At 48.1% G+C, this 13,110-nt stretch overlaps 1 protein-coding gene across 1 annotated transcript; it reads left to right on the top strand.

Annotated features, from left to right (window-relative positions):
- Window positions 1-3,485: 3,485 nt before the first annotated feature.
- Window positions 3,486-5,789, top strand: LOC144142266 (uncharacterized). The gene is made up of 4 exons (XM_077673637.1): window positions 3,486-3,673; window positions 4,544-4,721; window positions 5,270-5,352; window positions 5,427-5,789. Exons 1-4 carry the CDS (start codon window positions 3,508-3,510, stop codon window positions 5,771-5,773), a joined length of 774 nt encoding a protein of 257 aa, XP_077529763.1. The 5' UTR covers window positions 3,486-3,507; the 3' UTR covers window positions 5,774-5,789.
- The last annotated feature ends 7,321 nt before the right edge of the window (window positions 5,790-13,110 follow it).

The raw sequence follows: 13,110 nt of genomic DNA, 5'->3' as shown, positions 1-13,110 counted from the left end.
AACACATCCAGCCCCTTAAGGGCCCCGCGTCGTAACAACCGAAGCCACACCCTCCCATGGCGTCCGCTTTGTAGGGGCGTAGCGTTCTAGCCACTAAGTCGTCACTTGATGCCCCCTAGCAGCGATAAGAACTTAGCACAAAACCAAAATAAAGTCCCCAGACCACTGTCAGCTAACGGTGTCACAGTCGCGGGGGTGTTCGGTCCGAACTAGAGTTCACTATTGTACAAACCGACAGGAGAGGCAAAAAGAACACGATTTTACCATGGGAGCCTTCTTCATACACCGTGAAAACAGTCGATGACTAATGACACAACTTCAACGCCTAAAACGCACTCGCCAATTCTCAAACACGCTCTTCAATTGACACCGGACGATTTAGCGCCCGCCGTGAACACTCAAGCAAGGACCCTATTCTGGACTGCACAAATTGCCGGCAATTCAGGCAATTTTCCGGAAGTCTTTTCTGATTGGCTTTCAATTTTGGTCACGTGCTTCCGGTTGACAAAGCGGTTGTGTGTGCTGTCGTCATTTTGACGTTTCATGTCGTCTACGGACACCAGTTCTAAAGTTTGCCTTATTCCTCGTTACTAAAGGCGCATAATTCTTGGCCGGCAATGAAAAATCAGACTAAATGCAGTGGACGTGACAACGCAAGCCTGTCTTTGCTATTCAACAACAATACTGCTTGTAATACACACCCCCTCTGTGATTGGCTGAGAAGGCGTGGCGTAATTTAAACAATTGGCGGGAACGATTACGTCATGCATTGGCAACTTCAGCCTGCGTAAAAGTGACGTAATGCTACGTAGCAGCTTGAAAATGGAGGCTGTTTTTGTCGCAAAATACAAGCAAAATAGGGCACAATATTGCCCCGGCTTACGGCGTCGCGAAATGTGCGGCAATTTGCAGCAGGCGCAGTTTCGCATGCGCGCTGTTTAAAGCATGTTTCCTACCGAAACAAATTATAGTTTCAACTGCTTCCAAGTCAGCGATCATGGAACATACAAATAACATGCAGTATTTTGCTTTTATGTTTGGCAATGAAATAAAAATGATTTGTTTGGCGTAACCGCAACATAAGAGGGCAGTACAAGCCTCTCCATAACAAAGAGAACCCAATGCATGGCATTTGTCCATACTTGTCCTAGTAAGCTGTTGGGTCATATGATCGAACTCAAGAGAAAAATAACAATGAAAAGTGACTATTTAGTTCATTACAGCGCTGATTGCAGTCGAGCTTGACGAATGAGTGAATAGGCGACATCGGTGCGCTCCGCGGTTCTCAGGCGTAGCGCTTCGCTGCTCTTAAGGCCGGAATACATGGAGCGTTTATGCGACGAATAGTCGACGAACTTCGCCCGGCGGCGTCCGCTGGACGCTCGGCGGCGGAAAAACATCGTCCGCCGCCTATCTAGCCAGGGCAGAAAAAGTTCGTCGCCGTCGACGGCAGCGGCAAAGCGTTTCCAAACATGGCGGCGCCCTCTTCGCCCGCTTCACAGCTAAAACAGCTTCGTCGCTAATCCCTCAATGCGATATCGTGTGCTAAACCGTTTACTTCGAATTAAATTTGTCCACTCTTGCCCTCACATAAATTTTCAAGCGGCAAATAGCCTTCTTTTTTCAGATAGAAGGGCGTTTTTCTAGCTGTTAAGCCTGACGCAGTAGCGTTGGTCGTCGTCATAGCAACGGTCTCGCGAGATGTGTCGTGACCACGGAGCAAGATATAAAGAGGAGCGCCGACTGTGGCCCAGAAAAAATCTTTTGCTCGGGCCGATAATGTCCACGCGCCGCCGGCCGCCCAGCTTTCCCTTTGCTCTCTTCCTCCTTCGTTCGCCCTCTCGTCGCTGTGCCTCTGTACATGGCTCTTCCCTTCTTCGCTCTCCCCAGAGGCATCTTTTCTTGCGCAGCGACGTCTGTCTTATGCCTGTCCTACTATGCAGGAGGCGTGCGTGCACGCGCGGAATTTAAACACCCGTGCGCGGCCGCAACAGACGGCGCAGATAATCGCACGCCGCCGCATACATGGCGATCGCTTATTCCCGGAACGTTTAGTCTGACATTATTACTATCCACTAACATATTGTACTAACCCAGCACATGTAAGACGCAACTGAACGACGACGACTTCAGAAGCACCAAAGAATGAGCAAGAGTAATATGAAACCCTACAACATGCAGTCTAGCGTGATTCTGCTTACGACAAATCGATGCAGCGCAAAGGTTACCCTCTGTTGTTATCCCGCTCTCCGGCCGCGTGCTTAATTATTTATGCCCCTTCTGCGCACGAACAATGCTTACAAGGGTCGCCCGGAGTCTCCATCGGCAAACGGCAATGAGACACACATTTCTGTGCCAATGACTGAATTGGACGGCTGCCCTGTTGTATCAAGTGTACAAAAACACTGTCAGCTTGATAAGGAACCCAAGAATATCAAACGCATACTTCATTTTAACTCATGCCGCAACTTACAGCCCGATGTTCACTGTCGCTTACGGTCGTGTTATCTCGTCGATAACACCGCGGTCTCCAAATAAAATGCTGCGATTTGTATGGCTGCAATTTTTTGGCCTACCAGGGTTCCCGGCGTTTTTTTTTTTTTCGTTAAGCGGCTGACCAGCAAAACAACCGGTTCGTTGAACCTTTTCTTTCGGCGAGTTATCGCGAAATGAAGGCTTGTGAAAAGACCGCACTGCCAGGGACTCGATCTTGAGCAGATTGCTACGTCGCGTGCAGTCGCGGGTGATGTTATCGCATTTCTGTTCTTTTCTGATGAGCGTGTAAGTGCCGGCCCGTGTTCTAGGCACACTCTGTTTTGGACGCAAGTTGCAGAACTGCGAGAAAGCTGAGGGAACTTTTATAATCGCTATTGATAAGAAACAGTTGCTCCTTTCGCCTTCTGTAAAACCTGTTAAAACACAGCCAAGTTGGTATTCCCAAATGTACAAAACGGAGCCACATTTTCGGCAAGAACCGCGCAAAAGGTAGTGTTTGTATAGCAGCCATATGTTTGTATGTGGTCTTTTTTTTTTTGCCCGCCATGCAAACCAATCCTTAACGTATCTTTGCCGTACGGCCACTCAATTCCTTCGGGTCCGGGTTACCCGGAAGGTGCTGTCGAACAAGTTAATCAACTGTGGAAAGGAGGCGCTCAATGAACGCGAAGCGGCGCCAAAGCAGGCCCAAAGCAGTCCGTGCACAAAACTACCGTCGCCGAAGCAGACGACAGAGCGGACGAAATGCGTTCCGCCAACTCGCCCGCCGGCGCACGGGGAACGCCGGCCGCTTAGCCGCCGCCGGCTAAGGTCCCTTTCGCTGCGCCATCTACATTGTGCTCCGCGAGTTATGGACATTAAGAGCCCGCCGGAGAGAGCGAAGTCGGCGCTCCTGTTTATCTTGCTCCGTGGTCGTGACATTCCGTTCTCTCCGCCCGCGCCCCGACTTCCTGCTTCCGAGCGTGCCGCGTCCCGTCCCGTGCCGTACACGCCGGTCGCATTTGTTGCAAAATGTCATCGTCCAAAGCTGTGCGCCTGGAATTCAATGACAAATTCATTACGGCAGTGCAGAAGCGTCCTATCTTGTGGGAATGCGGACGGGCGGACTACAAGGACCAACGTAAAAAAAGTGTGGCTTGGGAAGAAGTTGCTGCGGAAATAGGATGCGACCTTCAAGGTATGTTTACAGTTCCTATTCCTAGTACGCTTCAGCACGCAGGATGTACTTCCTGCAGCGCTTTCACTTACAGGGGAATGTATCCAGCGAAGTCCTCACTGTGCGTCATAGCTTGCCGTTGTCAAAATTGCAAAATAGTTGCAACTGCAATAACTGCCGCAACGTTGGCGCACCCTGCATATCCCGACGATGGAGCCCGCACGCGAGCGGGTAAATTCTCATTTCCGTAATCAGTGAATGGACAGCGAACACCTGCTATTGCGCGACGGTGCAGTGATTAAATGCTGTAAATATTGCAACCCCTAATTTGCTGCGCTGTGTGTCTTGATTTTTTCCCGACCGGCAAAACCGCCTCCGCTCACTGACTAGGCAGTCACTGTTAATGGTTAATCACTACACTCTTTTTTGTTTTGGTTGGGGTTTCGCCCAGACGTATCGCTGGCTTTCGCTGGTGTGTCGTGCACACGTAGGCTATTAATACTGACTAATCAAGGACAGTAACTCTGGCTAGTCAGTGAGCGGAAAGGTTTTTTGCCGGTTGGGTAAAAATCGAGACAGACTAGCTGCTCCCACCGCGAGTTGCGATGCGGGCGTGACATGGGTCGCCGGGAGGTGGTGGGGAGATTTGGCGACGCTTACCGGACTCTTGCCCTACTCGGCATATATTACCCTGGAGCTACACAAACGAAATATTTTTTGACCACCCACACGGCTCGCCGTGCCTCGAAAAGCCAAGGAAACACGAGTGATGTGCAATTTCAGCGATTGTTATATCTGATGCCCCCCCTCCCCCCCCCCCCCTCTCCAATTGCTGGTGTGCTAGAGATTTAAAGGTAACTATGGGGTAACAATTTTTATACCTACTTCCAGAAGCGAATCTACCGGGCCGATGGAAGAGCCTGCGGGACACCTTCACAAAAAAACTGCGGATGCAGAAAACCGGCGCCCCAAGTGGCTCAGGTGCGAAGGAAGGCAAGAAGGCAAAAGAAGTCACCTGGCCGTACTTCACCATGCTGAAGTTCCTAAAAGACGAGACGGAAATTGACAGGTTTGATCCTTGTAGTGGTTGTTTGACTTGTTTATTTCAGGTCCGCATGCAATCAAAGCAGGTTTAATTAAGTGTCAAAGTTGAGGTTGCACAAGTGGCTAGTTACAATACTATATCCAAGCAACTGGCACTTAACTTGAACGTACGTGTGAGCTAGTTGCTTGCGTGAAACCGTATGGCAACTAATGCAAATAAGGACAGATGGCTCATGTGCCATTACTGCTTTTTTTATCAATATGTAAGCCTCCTGCAGACTCTTACAAGTACACAGCCATCACAACGCTCAGTGAAAGGGCCAAAATAGTTATAAAACACGTGAATACAGGAATAATAAAGGCAGGAAAAAAAACAGCATGACGAAATTACATGAATGCTCCATTACTGGATCAGTCTTCACCAGAACAAGTATACAGTAGTAAGCAATGTGGAAAAATATGAATAACGGACAGTGCGTGCGACACGAACAATAACCAAACTAGTCTTTTCTGTGCCATAGAACACAGATGTACACTCGATGTGCCTCTAACAAAACTGGTTGTAATTTTCAGCACCATATCAAATATTACCGACCCGGAGTGCACGGATGAATCCCCTCAAGCACTGTTGGCGGCCATCTATAGCGACACTGCAGGTAACAAGTTATTAATCATAAATGAAAGTACTGTGGATGTTTACACTGTCTTCGCTGTTTCTTTTTTGCAAAAGAGCTGGAGGAAGAAGAGGTTGTCGTCCACGACGTTCCTGCCAGCAGCTATTTAGAGGAGAGCAGCCTCGACGACACTACACAGAGCAGTAGCCATGACACATCCCACACCACCGTTCCGGAACGTGCTACTCCGAGGAGGAAGAAAACAACGAAATCAAAAAACAGATGGGAGGAAGAACTGTCACAAGTTGACAAAGCCATTGCTGCCCAGAGCGACCAGGCCTCTCTGTACGGCCAGATGTTGGCAAGCAAATTGAGATCTTGTCCGAAAAGGATGAAGCAAGTCATGGAGTTGGACCTCCTTGATTTCTTTAAGAGGTATACGTTTGAAGAAGAACCTGAGTAAAATCTGTGCATGCCAGTGTCGTGCCTATGTTTTTTGAGGAGCCGGGAGGCAAGTGTGTGCCCACTGCCACGTCACGGCACCTTCATTCATGAAGTACTGTGCGAACATTTTTCGCGTCTCTGCAGCACCTGCACTGTAGTTCCTTGACGGTGTTGCTTCCAAGTCGAGCAACTGGCTCCTCTGGGTTTCATTCCTCCACTGGGCTGGAACAATGTTGCCGTAGTCGTCCTCCATGTCGGCGTAGCCTGGTGGACTGTACGTCGCCTCACTTGCTTCACACAAAAAGTTATGGAGCACACAGCAGGCCAGCACAACAGAAGTTGCGTTCTTGGGGAGTAGGTTGATTGGCCCAAGCAGAACGCGCCATCTCGCTGCCAGTATGCCAAAAGCATTTTCGACGATGCGCCTGGAAAGTGTGCATTTGGTACAATAAGTATAACTGGAGCAATTGCTGTCAATGGTTTGAAAAGGTAAAACGTACATGCAAAATTTTCGTTGCCTGAATTTGGTTGAAATGATCATTTTATACCCGTGAAATCACCATAGCAAAGGTTTAAGTAGCCCCATAACACTTTAAAGCGACATGGAAACAGAATACAACCACATTCAATTTGAAAGAACTAGGCTTTGGTAACTCACTCGGCTCCATTCCAACCATGATTTTTTTTTGCCGAAAAACAAATACTGAAAAACGTAACTATTTCACTATACACGAGGCATGCAGTTACACAATGGAGGGAACACTACAGATAGCATTACGAGTGTGCTAACTGCCCGTTTGCATTCCAGTGATTCAATGAATCAAGCCAAACTAGTGCACCACTACAATAGCAGTTACGTTTCTTGATGGTGGCTTTGATCGGCGGCCGCCAATCGCACAAACTTCAGTATGCTTTTGCAATAAGGGTTTAGCAAAGCAATAGTTTTTTGGTTATAGTGAATGGATGCTTGCGGAAACCCCTCCCTGTACCTTGCTCTGCTCAGCCTGTAGTTGAATACCCTCTGGGCTGGCAGCACGTGTTTCCCAGGGTACGGACGCATAAAATCAGGTCTTAGTTGGAAAGCCTCGTCCCCAACAAACACGTGAGGGGCAACACTGCGGCTCCTTGGCAGACGGGCTGGCACAGGGAAGACCAGGACTTCATTCTGCAGCTGCCTTCCAAATGAAGTAGCCTTGAAAACTCCTCCATCGCTGTGCCGGCCAGGAGCACCGGCGTCTACCATGATGAAACGGTAGCTGGCGTCTACGATTGCCATCAACACAATGGAAAACGTGCCCTGGAATATGTAAAATGTTATTCACATACGAAAAGCCACAGACCAGCTTGTTGCGAAAGCACCACTGTTAATTATACCTTGTAATTGAAATATTTGCTGCCAGATTTTGGCGGTGCCTTGATCTGTACATGTTTCCCATCAACCGCCCCGATGCAGTTTGGGAAATTCCAGCGTTTGCCGAATTTCTCAGCAACGCTTTGCCATTTGGCAACCCCTGGCACCTAGATGGGACAAAAAAATAGAGCAGTGCATTTTGCACAGGTTGCTTCACATGGCATGGCATCAATGAAATTTTAACTTTACTGCTGGGCACTGCCCTTAATACATGTTACACGTATGGTTCATTTTACAAAAAAAAAAAAACAACGTAAACATAAGGCCAGCAGTACTCACGGGTAGGTACAGTGGCTGCAAGTGCCGCCACAATACTCTGCAGGTGTGGTGGATGACAAGGCGGCATGTTGATGGGGCAACTCGAAAGGCCAGTGCAACCTGCTTAATTGCACTTCCGGAGGAGAGGTACCTGCGCACAACAGAAAACACTCAGTCATGAGGTGAAACAGTGTGTGAAAGCATTATTCATGTTGCAATCAATACTGTACCTGAGGGTAATGGCCAGCCTCTCTTCAGGGCTCAAGGGTTCCCGACACAAATATTTTTTCACCAGGTCCTTTCGGACAAGCTGCAGGAGTTCATCAAATTTGGTCGGAGTCATTCGGTAGTACGAGAAAAACATGGTAGAGTCTGAGTCCTTTTTCATGACTTGGAACTGCAATGATTGGAGTACAACAAGAACACGAATGAATTGTTAAATGTGCACTCTTTTGTAAAGCAACTTACGACTCGCGTATGTACATTTTTTAAGCTGTTTATGATATCTTGTTCATGTTCCAAAAGCTGGTGAATATATCAACGCCGTGGGCCTCACTGTAATACGAAGGTTGTGTCACCCGTTTTTGGAACCCAAAGACAAATTTCTCCCCAAAGCTGACGTAATCACTAGTACAGAATGGGAAGTGGGACTTACAAGAACTGCAAACAATGTTCGCTATCGACGAACTCTTGTGTGTGAACTCGTGTTTATAGCCCAAGCGCGGATGCTGAGGCCAATGGAGTTTTTCAAAAATCACATTTTTTGGGTTTTATGCGCCGGAGCTGCACCTGAGCTAAGAGGCGAGCCGTAGCGGAGGGCTCCAGATCAATTTTGGCCACATGGGGTTATTTAACGTGCGCCGAAATTTCAACACACGTTTGCGTTTTCCGCCTCCGTCAGAAAAATTGCCGCCGCGGCCGGGATCGATCCCGCGTACGTGCTAGCAGCACAACGCAGCCACCGCGGCGGGTGCGGATATAGTTCGTCAGCACGTCGGCGCGGCCGGACGCTTTTAGCAAGAAACAGCTGAATCAAATCGCTTACACGGTTGATTTACTGCACAAAAACACTCCGTGTTGTTTACATCTACATGTGATCTACATGACCTGCAGTAGCAATTCCGAAAGCAGTAGGGGACACGAACGGGTACTTACCGCGGTGTGGTATTCTCCCTCTTTTTTTCGCTGCTGCCATACCTTGTGCACCCAGTACCTCCGCTTTCTTTTTTTTTCCTCTTCCAGCTCTATTAATTTCTTCAATATTATTCTTTTCTTCGCAAGGAGGAGGCGCCCAACGACACCCATGATCAGCCACGCTCCGTACGGGGTCTGTTGAGAACGGGCGTGCGAGCTGAGGAAAGCGGGGAGGGAGGCTGCCGCTGGTTCAGTGTCGGACGTTACTGATTTACAGGGTTCACAGGAGGAGGAACTTTAGATAGGACCTAAACGTTTACTGTGAGTAGAGCGAAGTAGAGCTACAGAACAGGGAGGAGAACTAACCAAAACCAACGCCGCTTCAACCTTCAACTCAGTATATCCACACAGTGTAGCCAGACCACATAACCTCACCGCTTTCTTCCAATCACAGAAGCACATAAATGTCGGAAACACAACAAAAACTTTAAAAACTTCTTCTACACAACATTTTACGCCTTTCTAGAGGGTTTTGCAACTAAAAAGCAATAATAATAGTCTTGACGGCTTTTTTTGCTTCTCCTGTGTTTCACTTCAATGCATTTGCCTCGTCTAGCCACACTGACAGCAGCGCAGCGGCGAGGCGGCGGCGGCCGCCGTACTTTGCTACATGTAGCGCAGCCCGACGAACATTCGGCGTCGTGACGCGGCTGGTCTTCCGCCGCGCGAACTTCGTCGTGAAAGATCGCTCCATGTATTCCGGCCTTTATGTGTTATAGAAGCGATGGTCACGGCCGTCTTTTTCTGTGAGTCACGCCATAAACTTGTAACATAGCAGCAGACGATGGCGTGGCGGCGGTGGCGGCAGGGAAGGCGATAACGCAACAAAGCTTGCATTGAAGCAGAGAGCCCAGCTATGTCAATAAAAGCGATTGAAAGAAATAAATAGATACGGTAAAAAAATTGTGTGATGTTCTTTAGCTCGACATCCGCCTTTCGCTCGCTTTTGGATCAACGTTACTCGATCGCCTTGTGGTGTTGACCTCCAGAAATGTGTTTTTTTTGTCAGCCTCAGCTACCGTCTTAATTTTTATAGTACATGCCAAGTGTTTTTATATCTTTCTTGCACAATATTTGATACCTTGGTAGCGATGTTTACGAGTGACTCATCAAATTACACTGCATGTCGTCATAACTATAGGTGTAGCACGTCACTGATTGCTTACGTCGTGCTTACGCAAAAAAACATGGGCGAAATGCCGGCAATTGGTGCAGTCGAGAATAGGGCCCCAAGCCGTTAACAAAAGCCATATTTGATGGTCGGGAGCAGGGCGCGTTCCATTCGCTACAGTGTACCCGCTTGATTACTTGGTTTGCGTTTGCGTAGAGCTGCACTGGGACTGCTCTCAGGCCACGTTGCAAACATAATTCAGTGGAAGAACAGAACACCGAAAAAAACTGACCGCCCCTTACAGGGCGTGGCCAACAGCCACGCTGGGGATTTCAAAAGCAGTGGGGTTATCTAGTTAATGCTCGGGAATGAGTATTGGAGAGCGATTTCAGAGGGTGCTGCATGCGGAAGATAGCACACGCCGTACTTTACCAACGTAAGCGGCCCCAAGACGGCGCAATGGATATGCCAGGCGTGCTGCGCGCGATTCCGGTGGTTTTTTGCTCAAGGTGTATCGAATTCTCCACTATCAATACTTTCATAACCCAAAGAGCTGGAAACTCGGGAGTAGGAGAAACACGAGCCTTCTGGAATAGCGCCCCAGGAGGAGCTCTGATTCTGGAGAGGAGCGCGCAAAGGGAAAGGGAAACGGCAACCCCGGAGAAGGGTAGCCATTGCCACACGTGCAATACAAGCTGCCTTGAGATGTCAAGATACGAGGTCGCGGGGCCGATTCCCAGCCGGCCGCGGCGGCCGCGGCGGCCGCTTTTCTGATGGAGGTGAAATGCAAAAACGCCCGTGTGTACAAGATTCGGCGCACGTTAAATATCCCCAGGTGGTCAAACTTAATCCGGTGCCCTCCACTACGGCGCGCCTCATCACCTGCGTTGCGTCGGCGCGTTGAACCCTACAATCAATCAATCGATATGTCAAGATACTCGCGGAGGCGAACAGAAGTCTCCTGGTAATGGCCCGCGAGCGGAACTAGCTTCGGGGGGGGGCTGTCCACGGGGCGGTTAAAATGGTGACAGGTGCGGTCACAAAGTTCAAGACAAAGTTCAACAGCGGATTAATAGAAGGTACATGTACGCTTTAGCCTGCACGTTCTCAGAAAGTTCCAGGTATAACCTGTGATTTTCATGGTAATCGCAATGGCTTTAGTCGATTCTGGCACGACAGTTTCTTTTTCTTTTTAAATGTGATAATAGGCCTCTAGCATACATTTGTGTATTTTACAAGTGCAAGTTGACTCCCCCTTCGAAGAGAAAAACCAGCGATGGTTTCTGTTAAAAGTCTAGCTTTTAAAACCCCACATGGACGTAAAGAGGTACCTAACTGGGACCGACCGGTAATATCCCTGCAGGGTTGCCAGGTCTGGTGGTTTGTCGCCAAACTGGCGACTTTTCGAGACTTGGGGTGACGGAAATTGCAGCGTGGCGACTCGGCTACTTTCTGACTACTTGGAGCATTGGTGCTTTGATAAATTTATGCGCACTTCCGAAGCCCCATATTTAAAAAAGAGTCTATGACCTTTCATTTCACTTCAGACGTCGAGACAAACTGAACATAACAAACTTTTGGGCAGACGACAGTGTTCTTGCAAAGTGTAGGGTAGGCCCTAACAAATCAGTAACTTCAAGTCACTCAAACAGACCACCGTACAGCGCCACTTACCGGCACAAATTTAAATTGGCCTTGGTTTCTATACTTGCTGGCACCTGGTGTCGTATGAATAGCATCAAAGCCTTCAAGCAACGCCGTCGATTGTAAGTGTAATGCTTCAGTAATTTACGGGAGCTTGAAATTTCGTGACGAGTAGTGGGAAGTGTGTATGACGACGTGTAATAGGTACGGGAATGTAAAGAGGCGGTGAAAGTGGTAAAACGTGGTAAAAGACCCGTTCTAAGTCATTCATATTCTTTGAATGGTTTACCCAAACCTGCATATTTTAGTTTTTTTGTATAGTAGTCAGCCGCGGTCAGTTTCCCACACCACAGCGCACGAATCAAGCATGTTATGCGTAATTAAAAAGGCCCTCCAAACCCCTACACCGCTCTGTGCGCACACACATGCTTGAGCGATAAAATTCGGTCGGCACCAGAATCCCGGGACGCTCGCCACCGTGTCTGTACACAAAGCAGCCGCGTCGGCGGATTGCCTCGAAAGCGCGCCATCCCTATTTCATATTTGCCGCGCTTTCGAGGCGCTTTTTCAAACAAAGTGCTACGAGTTGTGCCGCGCCTCCGCCAGATGGTGCCACGGGTCCCGCGACCGAGAGAAGACGCAGTGAAACATCCCCCTCGCGAGGGGCACGATCAAATGCAGAGCATTTCCGGGGGCGCACGACGTTAAGTAGTTTGCGTTAAGTTAATGTTGTTGCACTTGTGGCAACTGCTGACGAGAGAGCGCTCGTCAGCAGTAATTTGAATGAGTCAACGATATAAGGCGCGTTCGTAGCGTCCCATTCTGTGTCGGCTTTGTGGCGCAGTGGGTAGAGCACCATGTACATTGCGTTCCGCCCGCAGGGTCGAGGGATCGAAACCGGGCGCCGGATAGTATTTTTTTTTATATAGTGTAGGGGGAGGGGTGCGGACTACGACTACGGACGACAACGGACGTCAACGCGGGTGACATCGTGAGTTACTGAAATGCTCTGCATTTAATACACCATTATTCCTGGCATTTGTGCGGAGTTTGTGCCAACCATGGCGTCATGCGCCTCATCTAATAAATTTGATGCCATTATTTGGGCTATCGCCACATCCAGCCTTATTTATTTATTTATTTATTTATTTACAAAATACTTTAGACCAAGTGAATGGTCCAAGCACGACGAGAAAACATGAAAAAATGTACATGCACATACAATGCAATACAATACAATGCAATAAAGACAATGGAGTAACATCAGCACAAAACTGGCTTGGAGACATACGAAATAAACATGCCAAGGAGAAATGTAAATATCAGTACAGGAATAACAGAGTTTCCAATCCAAATAAAACACAAAAACGTGGTAATCAAGCACAACTTAAAACGGCGGTAAAATCCCGAACGTCGGCAATTAAAAGTTTCGAAAATATTCTTGTAAGGCTTTCATGAAATTTCCACTAAAATGCTTTCTGGCAAATTTTTCGAGTCTCCTATTGTTCGTGGAAAGTATGAAAACTTAAAAGTATTTTTTGGGGCAAAGTATGCGGATAAACTATGGCTGTGTGTATGTCGCGTTTTTCTCGAGGCTTACGGACTAATAAATAGCGTAGGTGATAATTCCAGTCTTACAACCAATTAGAGATTCCAGAAAAGAGATTATAATCAGAGATTCTAGATTCACGAAATGATTGCTACCTACAGTAACAAACGGTGCAAGTACGGTCCGAAA

The sequence above is a fragment of the Haemaphysalis longicornis genome, unplaced genomic scaffold (assembly GCF_048455015.1).
Source record: "Haemaphysalis longicornis isolate Haplotype H1 unplaced genomic scaffold, Haemaphysalis longicornis Haplotype H1 scaffold_1, whole genome shotgun sequence".
NCBI lineage: Eukaryota > Metazoa > Arthropoda > Arachnida > Ixodida > Ixodidae > Haemaphysalis > Haemaphysalis longicornis.
The sequence above is the reverse complement of the archived record's forward strand: the minus strand, read 5'-3'. Positions and strand labels throughout refer to the sequence as shown.

What these genes read in the sequence shown, in the direction of transcription:
- LOC144142266 (XM_077673637.1), top strand. Translation starts at nt 3,508, where the DNA reads ATGTCATCGTCCAAAGCTGTGCGCCTGGAATTCAATGACAAATTCATT. An exon ending in AATAGGATGCGACCTTCAAG is followed by an intron (nt 3,674 to 4,543) that starts GTATGTTTACAG and finishes ACCTACTTCCAG; the next exon opens with AAGCGAATCTACCGGGCCGA. An exon ending in CATCTATAGCGACACTGCAG is followed by an intron (nt 5,353 to 5,426) that starts GTAACAAGTTAT and finishes TTTTTGCAAAAG; the next exon opens with AGCTGGAGGAAGAAGAGGTT.